This window comes from Salvelinus fontinalis, chromosome 7, assembly GCF_029448725.1.
Source record: "Salvelinus fontinalis isolate EN_2023a chromosome 7, ASM2944872v1, whole genome shotgun sequence".
NCBI classification, from domain to species: Eukaryota; Metazoa; Chordata; class Actinopteri; order Salmoniformes; family Salmonidae; genus Salvelinus; species Salvelinus fontinalis.
In genome coordinates this window covers 59,953,722-59,966,164 of record NC_074671.1, presented here as the reverse complement: position 1 = coordinate 59,966,164, position 12,443 = coordinate 59,953,722, and the positions used below count along the sequence as shown (strand labels likewise).

Here is a 12,443-nt window from a genome sequence, read left to right as displayed (position 1 = left end):
GAAAGCCCAGGTGAGGCAGTGAGGTGTGTGGCTGGAAAGCCCAGGCGAGGCAGTGAGGTGTGTGGCTGGAAAGCCCAGGTGAGGCAGTGAGGTGTGTGGCTGGAAATCCCAGGTTAGGCAGCAAGCTGTGTGGCTGGAAAGCCCAGGTGAGGCAGCAAGCTGTGTGGCTGGAAAGCCCAGATGAGGCAGCAAGCTGTGTGGCTGGAAAGCCCAGGTGAAGCAGCAAGCTGTGTGGCTGGAGAACCCAGGTGAGGCAGCAAGCTGTGTGGCTTGAAAGCCCAGGTGAGGCAGTGAGGTGTGCGGCAGGAAAGCCCAGGTGAGGCAGTGAGGTATGTGGCTGGAAAGCCCAGGTGAGGCAGTGAGGTGTGTGGCTGGAAAGCACAGGTGAAGCAGCAAGCTGTGTTGCTGGAAATCCCAGATGGTGCAGCAAGCTGTGTGGCCGGAAAGCCCAGGTGAGGCAGCAAGCTGTGTGGCTGGAAAGCCCAGGTGAGGCAGCAAGCTGTGTGGCTGGATAGCACAGGTGAAGCAGCAAGCTGTGTGGCTGGAAAGCACAGGTGAATCAGCAAGCTGTGTTGCTGGAAATCCCAGATGAGGTAGCAAGCTGTGTTGCTGGAAATCCCAGATGAGGCAGCAAGCTGTGTGTCTGGAAACCCCAGGTGAGGCAGCAAGCTGTGTGGCTGGAAAGCCCAGGTGAGGCAGTGAGGTGTGTGGCTGGAAAGCCCAGGTGAGGCAGTGAGGTGTGTGGCTGGAAAGCCCAGGTGAGGCAGTGAGGTGTGTGGCCGGAAAGCCCAGGTGAGGCAGTGAGGTGTGTGGCTGGAAAGCCCAGGTGAGGCAGTGAGGTGTGTGGCTGGAAAGCCCAGGTTAGGCAGTGAGGTGTGTGGCTGGAAAGCCCAGGTGAGGTGTGTGGCTGGAAAGCCCAGGTGAGGCAGTGAGGTGTGTGGCTGGAAAGCCCAGGCGAGGCAGTGAGGTGTGTGGCCGGAAAGCCCAGGTGAGGCAGTGAGGTGTGTGTGGCTGGAAAGCCCAGGTGAGGCAGTGAGGTGTGTGGCTGGAAAGCCCAGGTGAGGCAGTGAGGTGATTGCATTTTTGTCAGAGCGCAGCGAGCGCTGAAACATTTCCCTGTGACAGATGACAGCCTTTGGGGCCGTTGGATTATGAGTTATGTTCTGCCTCGGAGACGAGCTGAGAGGAGGCATTTGTTATCATTGCTCTGGCTCCTTGATCCCAAACAGAAATGTCAAATTGCTATACCATAGATGCCTTACATTTGCCAAGATTTGATTAGTCCAAGAAATTCTGCCTGTGGCAATGAAACTCTGATCTGTTCACTGGACGTGCTACCTTGTCCCGGACCTGCGGTTTCTTCCTCTCTCCCGGTTTCCTCCTCTCTCTCCCGGTTTCCTCCTCTCTCTCTCCCGGTTTCCTCCTCTCTCTCTCTCGGTTTCCTCCTCTCTCCCGGTTTCCTCCTCTCTCTCTATCGGTTTCCTCCTCTCTCTCCCGGTTTCCTCCCCTCTCTCTCTCGGTTTCCTCCTCTCTCTCCCGGTTTCCTCCTCTCTCTCCCGGTTTCCTCCTCTCTCTCTATCGGTTTCCTCCTCTCTCTCCCGGTTTCCTCCTCTCTCTCTCGGTTTCCTCCTCTCTCTCCCGGTTTCCTCCTCTCTCTCCCGGTTTCCTCCTCTCTCTCCCGGTTTCCTCCTCTCTCTCTCGGTTTCCTCCTCTCTCTCTCGGTTTCCTCCTCTCTCTCTCGGTTTCCTCCTCTCTCTCTCGGTTTCCTCCTCTCTCTCCCGGTTTCCTCCTCTCTCTCCCGGTTTCCTCCTCTCTCTCTCCCGGTTTCCTCCTCTCTCTCTCCCGGTTTCCTCCTCTCTCTCTCACGGTTTCCTCCTCTCTCTCTCCCGGTTTCCTCCTCTCTCTCTCTCGGTTTCCTCCTCTCTCTCCCGGTTTCCTCCTCTCTCCCGGTTTCCTCCTAGGTTCCTGTCTTCCTAGTGTGTTTTTCCCAGCCACTGCACTTCTGTATTGCTTGGTCTTTCTGGGTTTTAGGCTGGGTTTCTTTATTTGTTCTAAGATTTTATTTTCTTAACAATACACATACCAACATCAACATAATTGAGTTAGTTATGCTTCAACTTTCCCCCCATCTTGTGCCAACATCAATTATTTGTAGTCTTAGTTCCGATAGTTGTATATTTTTTATCTAAGAGGAACCCTGACCAGTTCACCTGACGTGCTACCTTGTCACCTGCTGTTTTGACTCAGTCTTGCGCTCTTTGTCGCACGTTCTCTAGGTTCCTGCCTTTCTAAACACTTTTTCCTAGCCACTGCTTTTCTGCATCGCTTGCTCTTTGGGGTTTTAGGCTGTGTTTCTGTATAAGCACTTTGTGACATCTGCTGATGTAAAAAGGGCTTTATAAATTTGATTGATTGATTGATGGTAACACATATTTGTTCTGTCTTTGTCTTGACAGGATTGTACCAGTGAGGGATGGTGGGAGGCAGACTACCCATGTGGTACTAACCATCCAGGAACCACATCACACAAAGCATGGTAAGCTAGGATATAAAGCCCTCTCTGTAATGTAGCGAATGGCAAACCTGGAAGAGCCCTCCACAAGGGCTTTGCTTTTCATTTGGATGTAGGATTACTGTGGTGGAGCTACTCCTCCATTGGGCTGCCTGCTATCATTTGAATGTAGGATTACAGTGGTGGAGCTACTCCTCCAGTGGGCTGCCTGCTATCATGTAGGATTACTGTGGTGTAGCTACTCCTCCACTGGGCTGCCTGCTATCATTTGGATGTAGGATTACTGTGGTGTAGCTACTCCTCCACTGGGCTGCCTGCTATCATTTGGATGTAGGATTACTGTGGTGTAGCTACTCCTCCACTGGGCTGCCTGCTATCATTTGGATGTAGGATTACTGTGGTGGAGCTACTCCTCCACTGGGCTGCCTGCTACCATTTGGATATAGGATTACTGTGGTGTAGCTACTCCTCCACTGGGCTGCCTGCTTTCATTTGGATGTAGGATTACTGTGGTGTAGCTACTCCTCCACTGGGCTGCCTGCTATCATTTGGATGTAGGATTACTGTGGTGTAGCTACTCCTCCACTGGGCTGCCTGCTATCATTTGGATGTAGGATTACTGTGGTGGAGCTACTCCTCCAGTGGACTGCCTGCTATCATTTGGATGTAGGATTACTGTGGTGTAGCTACTCCTCCACTGGGCTGCCTGCTATCATTTGGATGTAGGATTACTGTGGTGTAGCTACTCCTCCACTGGGCTGCCTGCTATCATTTGGATGTAGGATTACTGTGGTGGAGCTACTCCTCCAGTGGACTGCCTGCTATCATTTGGATGTAGGATTACTGTGGTGTAGCTACTCCTCCAGTGGGCTGCCTGCTATCATGTAGGATTACTGTGGTGTAGCTACTCCTCCACTGGGCTGCCTGCTATCATTTGGATGTAGGATTACTGTGGTGTAGCTACTCCTCCACTGGGCTGCCTGCTATCATTTGGATGTAGGATTACTGTGGTGTAGCTACTCCTCCACTGGGCTGCCTGCTATCATTTGGATGTAGGATTACTGTGGTGTAGCTACTCCTCCACTGGGCTGCCTGCTATCATTTGGATGTAGGATTACTGTGGTGTAGCTACTCCTCCACTGGGCTGCCTGCTATCATTTGGACGTAGGATTACTGTGGTGTAGCTACTCCTCCACTGGGCTGCCTGCTATCATTTGGATGTAGGATTACTGTGGTGGAGCTACTCCTCCACTGGGCTGCCTGCTACCATTTGGATATAGGATTACTGTGGTGTAGCTACTCCTCCACTGGGCTGCCTGCTACCATTTGGATGTAGGATTACTGTGGTGGAGCTACTTCTCCACTGGGCTGCCTGCTTTCATTTGGATGTAGGATTACTGTGGTGGAGCTACTTCTCCACTGGGCTGCCTGCTTTCATTTGGATGTAGGATTACTGTGGTGTAGCTACTCCTCCACTGGGCTGCTTGCTATCATTTGGATGTAGGATTACTGTGGTGGAGCTACTCCTCCACTGGGCTGCCTGCTATCATTTCTAAATGGGTCCTGCAGTTGATCCAATAGGAGATGAATCAAACAGCCGCCCCCGTATCGTACCGTGGGCAAGCAGGAAACTCAATTAATCCACTTCCTGGCATCAGTACTCTACTCTGTCATGGACTCGCTCTGTGGCAGGGAGATCCGGGTCCAAATAGTATTTAGCTATCTGAAATAGTTTGAGTGTTTGATGGAGCCTTGCAGTACGAGTTGGGTGAAAATGTGCACTTTTGGGACGATTTCATTGGTGCCATTGCGCCAGGCAGGCTCAATCAAGTGCAGCTGAAGTATTTGAATAAAAACAACTACTGTTTGAACCCAGGTATGGTTTGGTCTGTGGGAGTAGAACAGAGGGCTGGTCTAATGTAGCGGTACATCAGCAATCCAGGTAGACATGAATCCCCCTGCTAGTGATGATGGATCAGACTGATACATGGCGTTTGCCTGGCTACCTCAAAGGCTTCTCTTCCCCTGTTAGGAATCAGCTGCAGCTAGCGCTTCCCTCTTACAAGAGCCAGATAGAGCAAGGATTCGTCCCAAATGGCACCCTATTCCCTATATAATGCACTATTTTTGACCATAGTAGTGCTCTAAATAGGGAATAAGGTGCCATTTGCAAAGCAAGGCTCCATATTCTGCTGCTTGTCTGGCGCTCTCCAATGACCTTGACTTTCCCTTGTTGTAGAGTAGGTCCGGAAACGTGTTCTTAAGTGTTGTGGTTACAGTATGGAGACGTGTTCTTAAGTGTTGTGGTTACAGTATGGTGACGTGTTCTTCAGTGTTGTGGTTACAGTATGGAGACGTGTTCTTAAGTGTTGTGGTTACAGTATGGAGACGTGTTCTTCAGTGTTGTGGTTACAGTATGGAGACGTGTTCTTCAGTGTTGTGGTTACAGTATGGAGACGTGTTCTTAAGTGTTGTGGTTACAGTATGGAGACGTGTTCTTAAGTGTTGTGGTTACAGTATGGAGACGTGTTCTTAAGTGTTGTGGTTACAGTATGGAGACGTGTTCTTAAGTGTTGTGGTTACAGTATGGAGACGTGTTCTTCAGTGTTGTGGTTACAGTATGGAGACGTGTTCTTAAGTGTTGTGGTTACAGTATGGAGACGTGTTCTTAAGTGTTGTGGTTACAGTATGGAGACGTGTTCTTCAGTGTTGTGGTTACAGTATGGAGACGTGTTCTTAAGTGTTGTGGTTACAGTATGGAGACGTGTTCTTAAGTGTTGTGGTTACAGTATGGAGACGTGTTCTTAAGTGTTGTGGTTACAGTATGGAGACGTGTTCTTAAGTGTTGTGGTTACAGTATGGAGACGTGTTCTTAAGTGTTGTGGTTACAGTATGGAGACGTGTTCTTAAGTGTTGTGGTTACAGTATGGAGACGTGTTCTTAAGTGTTGTGGTTACAGTATGGAGACGTGTTCTTCAGTGTTGTGGTTACAGTATGGAGACGTGTTCTTAAGTGTTGTGGTTACAGTATGGAGACGTGTTCTTAAGTGTTGTGGTTACAGTATGGAGACGTGTTCTTAAGTGTTGTGGTTACAGTATGGAGACGTGTTCTTCAGTGTTGTGGTTACAGTATGGAGACGTGTTCTTAAGTGTTGTGGTTACAGTATGGAGACGTGTTCTTAAGTGTTGTGGTTACAGTATGGAGACGTGTTCTTAAGTGTTGTGGTTACAGTATGGAGACGTGTTCTTCAGTGTTGTGGTTACAGTATGGAGACGTGTTCTTCAGTGTTGTGGTTACAGTATGGAGACGTGTTCTTAAGTGTTGTGGTTACAGTATGGAGACGTGTTCTTCAGTGTTGTGGTTACAGTATGGAGACGTGTTCTTCAGTGTTGTGGTTACAGTATGGAGACGTGTTCTTAAGTGTTGTGGTTACAGTATGGAGACGTGTTCTTCAGTGTTGTGGTTACAGTATGGAGACGTGTTCTTCAGTGTTGTGGTTACAGTATGGAGACGTGTTCTTAAGTGTTGTGGTTACAGTATGGAGACGTGTTCTTCAGTGTTGTGGTTACAGTATGGAGACGTGTTCTTCAGTGTTGTGGTTACAGTATGGAGACGTGTTCTTCAGTGTTGTGGTTACAGTATGGAGACGTGTTCTTAAGTGTTGTGGTTACAGTATGGAGACGTGTTCTTCAGTGTTGTGGTTACAGTATGGAGACGTGTTCTTCAGTGTTGTGGTTACAGTATGGAGACGTGTTCTTCAGTGTTGTGGTTACAGTATGGAGACGTGTTCTTCAGTGTTGTGGTTACAGTATGGAGACGTGTTCTTCAGTGTTGTGGTTACAGTATGGAGACAGGGCTTTTTAAAATGGAGCTCTCTGTTAAATGAATCCCCCCGTGCTTGATTAATGGAGATGTATTACTAATGTGCTGCTAATGGAAATTCTACAAAATATACCCACGTCTCTGGCTAGTGGTCTCTTGATTTGTGTTAACTGTTTAAGAGGGTCTTAATACAGCTTTAAAAGTTGATAGTGGATCTGTTTTTATTGTGGGGAAATTCTACTTATTATATTTCCAAAAGTGAGTTAATTCACTTTAATATTCTCTAATGTAATATCACAAGAGCTTGTCTCATAGCACTCCACGGTATACTGACAAACCATAAATGTGTATATGAGAATATCATCCCTTTAGTGCTATAAGGCTCAGTCTCTCATCCCTCTCTTTGGCGTTGTGTGTTGTCTTGTTGCAGGTGGATGCGAGTGCTGCTTGCAGAATGAACCCGCTAGCTGCCCTGGGCATGGACCGTAGCAGCCTGATGAGGGAGAGCCTCCGCGTCCACGGAGGGATGGTCTACCCGGGCATCCGCACCCTGTCCGCCTCCCAAAAAGCCAGAGAGGGGGTCTCCTCCTTGCCCCTGGGCTACGACCTTGTCTACAAACCCGAAGGGTTAACCTTGGAAGGCAGGAAGCCTGGTAACGGTTACGTGGGTCTGTATAAGAGCTCTCCCCCCGGGTTGCAGAGGCCTGGTGGAGGAGGGGAGGGCCTGGGGATGGAGCGGCGTGTGGGGCCTGGAGATAAGCCCTCTGAGCTGGGCCTCAGCGGCAGCAACGGCTTCCTGCGACTGCCCTGGGCAGTAAACCCGTACGCTGACCCCGGACTGTACCCCTTCCTGGACTCCTCCAAATACGCAGCCCTCAACATGTACAAGGCCTCGTTCCTGTCCCAGCCCTCACCCTACCTGCCCCAGCACCTGGCCTACCAGTCCCTGTGTGGAGGGGCGGGGGGTAGCGCTGCTGGGGCAGAGCGCCTCTTCTACATGCCCACGTACCCCCCGGCCCCCATCTCCTCCCCCCTGGCCCCTCCTATGAGGATCCCCATGGCCACGGTGGTCCCCAACACCCTCTCCCCGATCCAGGGCCTGGGGCCCCGGATCCACCACGAGGCCTCCACCTACGGGTCCCAGCTTCACCAGCAGCACCAGGCCCACCAGCAGTCCCAACCCCATCACCAGTCACATAGTGACAGGCAGCCCCAGTCCCAACCCCATCACCAGTCACATAGTGACAGGCAGCCCCAGTCCCAACCCCATCACCAGTCACATAGTGACAGGCAGCCCCAGTCCCAACCCCATCACCAGTCACATAGTGACAGGCAGCCCCAGTCCCAACCCCATCACCAATCACATAGTGACAGGCAGCCCCAGTCCCAACCCCATCACCAGTCACATAGTGACAGGCAGCCCCAGTCCCAACCCCATCACCAGTCACATAGTGACAGGCAGCCCCAGTCCCAACCCCATCACCAATCACACAGTAGAGACAGGCAGCCCCAGTCCCAACCCCATCACCAATCACACAGTAGAGACAGGCAGCCCCAGTCCCAACCCCATCACCAGTCCCATAGTGACAGGCAGCCCCAGTCCCAACCCCAGTCCCATAGTGACAGGCAGCCCCAGTCCCAACCCCAGTCCCATAGTGACAGGCAGCCCCAGTCCCAACCCCAGTCCCATAGTGACAGGCAGCCCCAGTCCCAACCCCAGTCCCATAGTGACAGGCAGCCCCAGTCCCAACCCCAGTCCCATAGTGACAGGCAGCACAACAACAGCAGCAGTAGTAAGTCCAGTCGGACTTCCTCTAGTAAGAGCTCTGGCAGCACCATCATTCACAACAGTAGCAGTATTACCAGTAGTAGCAGTGCTGGAACTGGCATTAGCAGCAGCCTACCAGTGGACTCCACCCAAGCACTTATAATGCAGTCCCCCCGCACAGCCACCCACCCCGCCCAGACCTCAGTCTCTCCCCCCGCTCCTCTCATAGACAACAGCACTTTGGACATCCAGAAGTCACTGTTCAGAAGCCCCCCCTGCTCCACCACCACCACCACCTCTTCCTCCCCGTCGGTGTCCCATCCTTTCTACATGAGCAGCATAGCCTCTGAGCACCGCTCCCCGGTGCGATCCGGCAGCAACACCCACAAAGCCAAACCCAAAGAGCTGGGCAGCAGCTCAGAGCACAGGAATGTGGAGAGGAATGGGGAAAGGAAGCGGAGCCAGTCCCCTTTAAAGACTTTGTCCTCTGATAGACCAGCAGTACTACAGGCTCCTGCCAAAGACCCTGCGGACAAGCCTCTGGATCTGTCAGCCAGAATCCTGGAGTTGGAAGGCTCCCCCAACGGATTCCCCCCAAAACTAGAGGCCTTGGCTAAGCTGGGCTACTCGCCCGCGGCTCGATACGGCTTACCCCCCAGCCGGGAGCTCCTCAAAGAGACTCTCTCCCCGTCAGGGATTTCCTCCAAAACCCCCGAGAGGCCTGAGATCATTAGCACTTTACGCTCCTCCTGGGTGGTGCCCAGCCCGACCCCGGTTCACGACAGCTCCAGCTCAGACGCCAACCACAACAAAGACCCCTCCGTCATCAAACATAAAAACCTGGAGAACTTGTCTTCGCCGCAGCAGCGAAGCTCTTCCTGTCCCAGGATAGGTGAGGTCGATGGGGCTGTCGTCCCCAGCCATGCCCCAGCTGTTGTAGCCCCTTCTGGGAGCCGACCGTCCTCTGCCTCCCCGTCTCCCAAGGTCAACGGTGATTGGCCAAGATCCTCCCCCAACTACTCTGAGACAGCCCCTTCTTCCAACAGAGTGGGCAGCCATCCCTCTTCTGGGAAGCCATTGAAACCCCTCAAGAAACCAGAGGCTCAGGAGATGCCCTTCAAACCCCAGCAGCCGCCCCACTTAGACAACGGCCATCCGTCCGGCCACCCCCCCAGCCACCTCTACCTCCCCCAGAGTGACGGCTATCTGCCCCCTAGCCTAGCCTACGCTAACAGATACCTGCCCTACTCGGTCCAGGAGAGCATGTCCCTGCCCCACATGCCCATGCCAGGCAAAGGCCCAGTGTACCCCCACCCTGTTCTGCTGGGCAGCAGCAGCTTGTACCCACCCCGCCTGCCCCCCAAGCACGGCCTCCCGTACGGCATCCCCCCCAGCCACGGGGACTACCTGACCTTCCATGACTCCCAGGAGATGGTCCACCCCCTCATGTCCTCCCCCCACACAGGCCTGGACCTCAAGACCAGCGAGCGGCTGCAGGAGCTCAGGTCCAGGCCCAAGGAGAAGATTTGGCAGCACCACGAGGACTCTGCCCCGGCCTACAAGAGCCAGACCCAGGCCCCAGACACTAAACACACCCGCAGGGTGGACAGAGAGACCGACAGGTCCACAGGCCTGGGCTCAAAGAGCCTCAACCACAATCCCCTGACGGGACCTAGAGAGGAGATAGTCTGTATCGACTTAATCCAATACGATGGGGACAGCGACTCTCCCCTGACCAAAGCTGTCTCTCCATGCGCTAAGAGAGGAGACCCTTCCAAACCAGTGGGTAGTGGGAGTATCGGGAGAAATGAGGGGAGAGAAGCAGAGCTTCAGCACATGCTCCGTACCGGCCAGGCTGTTGAACTCAGGCCAGGCCAGGCCCACAGGCAGGCAGAACAGCAGCAACGCAGCCAGCTGTGGCTGGGCTTCCACCCTTCCTCCCTCCGTCCTGAGCCCCCAGCCCTCTCCCCCTGCCCCTTTCCCAGACATGGGGAGGACAGCCCCAGCCCTGCAGAGAGCAGCCCCATCTCTGACCTGCCAGAAGAGCAGACCCTTCGCTGCGCAAGGACTTCTGGAGACCGCACCTCTTGGGACCGTAGAGACCAATCTTTAGAGGGCCTTAAGAGCAGGGACTGTACCTTTGAGGATCCCACCTCTGTGGACCGTAGTTCTGGGGACCACAGTTTCTGGGACCATACGCATGAGGACTGTACTTTTAAGGACCGCAGCTCTTGGGACCGTACACGTGTGGATCGTACATGTAGGGTCCGCTCTTGCGAGGACCGCACCTCCGCAGACCACTCTCCTAGGGAACGCACCTTGAACGAATCTGGGTTTAGGAATGAAAGGACCATGGACCACTACTCGGACCTGGACAAGGACATGCACACGGACACAGAGTCCCACGAGGGTGAGGAGTACGACGACCAAGGCTGCCCCAGGGCCAGGAGGTCCAGCCTGGCCAAGCGCATCGCAAACTCCTCTGGCTACGTTGGTGACCGCATCAAGTGTGTCACCACCGAGCTGTACGCCGATTCCAGCAAGCTGAGCAGAGAGCAGCGGGCACTGCAGGTAATCTCCCAGAACACATACATACCTAACCCTTTTAAAGTCTTTAAAATCATCCTCAATAGTCCTTTCCTGGTTCCTACAGCGAAGCAGTATGTGTTGGCTTTTGTTCCAACTCAGGAATAACTCGCCTGATTGAAAATCAAGATTTGGGATTTGATGATGACTTTCATCTGGTGTTTTAGCAGTTGGGACCACAAGGAAGGAAGACTGATAGGATGGGTCTTTCTAAGATTTCAGCCAGTCAGGTTTCACTGGGCAGATCTAAAGGAGATGGTGGTCTATAGAGAGCAGTGGAGTTGGAAGTACGAAGCTCTCTGCTCTGTATAAGCCGCCCTGCCAAGCCCCGTCTCCACAAGCTCCAGTATAATTACTGTTGGCCGTTGCCTTGCCTCCCCTCTGTCTCCCTCCCTCCCTTACTACAATCCTCCCCCCTCCCTCACCCCCGCCCACGCTATGAGCCCGTGGAGCTGCCCTCCACCGCAGTGGTGTTTTAGTTCGCAGAAAGAGTGAGTGAACACAACACGCTGTGTGTGTGTGTGTGTGTTCCCGCGCTGCTCAGCCAGGCAGAAGCTAAGCTGCTGGCTGCGTGTGTGTATGTGCCGTGGCGGCCTGTCGGGCTCTTAAAGCCCCGGGCTATTGTTAACCTGCAGGTGAGGCCTGGGGATGGGGGGATAGATGGTGGTGAAGGAGGGGAGGAATAGAGGTAGAGCAGCCAGCCCCCTCCCTTCTCCCAGTCCCCAAAAGGCTCCTCTGTCCTCAAATTATACTCTGTTAACCTCCCCTCCCCCTCTCCCCCATCCTCCTCCTCCTAGCTCTGTTGGCTGAGCGCTGGGGTGCAGAGACAGCCTGGCTCTCTCAGCTCTGCTCTAGTGGAATCCTGGCCAATTCCCAGTCCTTCTCTGACGGTGGAGATTAGCCCCCGCTAGCAGCCCAACCTCCGCTAAACAGACTCAACACAGCCCTGCAACTAGAGCGGCTCTCGCCCCAACCCCAGCCCTATTCCCCAGCCTCATTCCCCAACCCCAGCCCTATTCCCCAGCCTCATTCCCCAACCCCAGCCTTATTCCCCAGCCTCATTCCCCAACCCCAGCCCTATTCCCCAGCCTCATTCCCCAACCCCAGGCTTATTCCCCAGCCTCATTCCCCAACCCCAGCCTCATTCCCCAACCTCAGCCTCATTCCCCAACCCCAGGCTTATTCCCCAGCCTCATTCCCCAAACCCAGCCATATTCCCCAGCCTCATTCCCCAACCCCAGGCTTATTTCCCAGCCTCATTCCCCAACCCCAGCCCCATTCCCCAGCCTCATTCCCCAACCTCAGCCTCAATCCCCAACCCCAGGCTTATTCCCCAGCCTCATTCCCCAAACCCAGCCCTATTCCCCAACCTCATTCCCCATCCCCAGGCTTATCCCCCAGCCTCATTCCCCAACCCCAGCCCTATTCCCCGGCCTCATTCCCCAACCTGAGCCTCATTCCCCAACCCCAGCCCTATTCCCCAGCCTCATTCCCCAACCCCAGCCTCATTCCCCAACCTCATTCCCCAACCCCAGCCTCATTCCACAGCCTCATTCCCCAATCCCAGCCTTATTCCCCAGCCTCATTCCCCAACCCCAGGCTTATTCCCCAGCCTCATTCCCCAACCCCAGGCTTATTCCTCAGCCTCATTCCCCAACCCCAGGCTTATTCCCCAGCCTCATTCCCCAACCCCAGCCTTATTCCCCAGCCTCATTCCCCAAACCCAGCCTTATTCCCCAGCCTCATTCCCCAACC

At 53.6% G+C, this 12,443-nt stretch overlaps 1 protein-coding gene across 4 annotated transcripts in view; it reads left to right on the top strand.

Annotated features, from left to right (window-relative positions):
* Positions 1 to 12,443, top strand: part of LOC129859931 (BCL-6 corepressor-like) — a 100,770-nt gene that overhangs the window by 26,932 nt on the left and 61,395 nt on the right. For all 4 annotated transcript variants that reach the window (XM_055930185.1, XM_055930184.1, XM_055930183.1 and 1 more), the window contains exons 2-3: positions 2,457 to 2,536; positions 6,765 to 10,673. In XM_055930185.1, coding sequence (XP_055786160.1) covers positions 2,534 to 2,536; positions 6,765 to 10,673 — 3,912 coding nt within the window. In that variant the 5' untranslated portion in view covers positions 2,457 to 2,533. The remainder of the gene's footprint in view (positions 1 to 2,456; positions 2,537 to 6,764; positions 10,674 to 12,443) is intronic.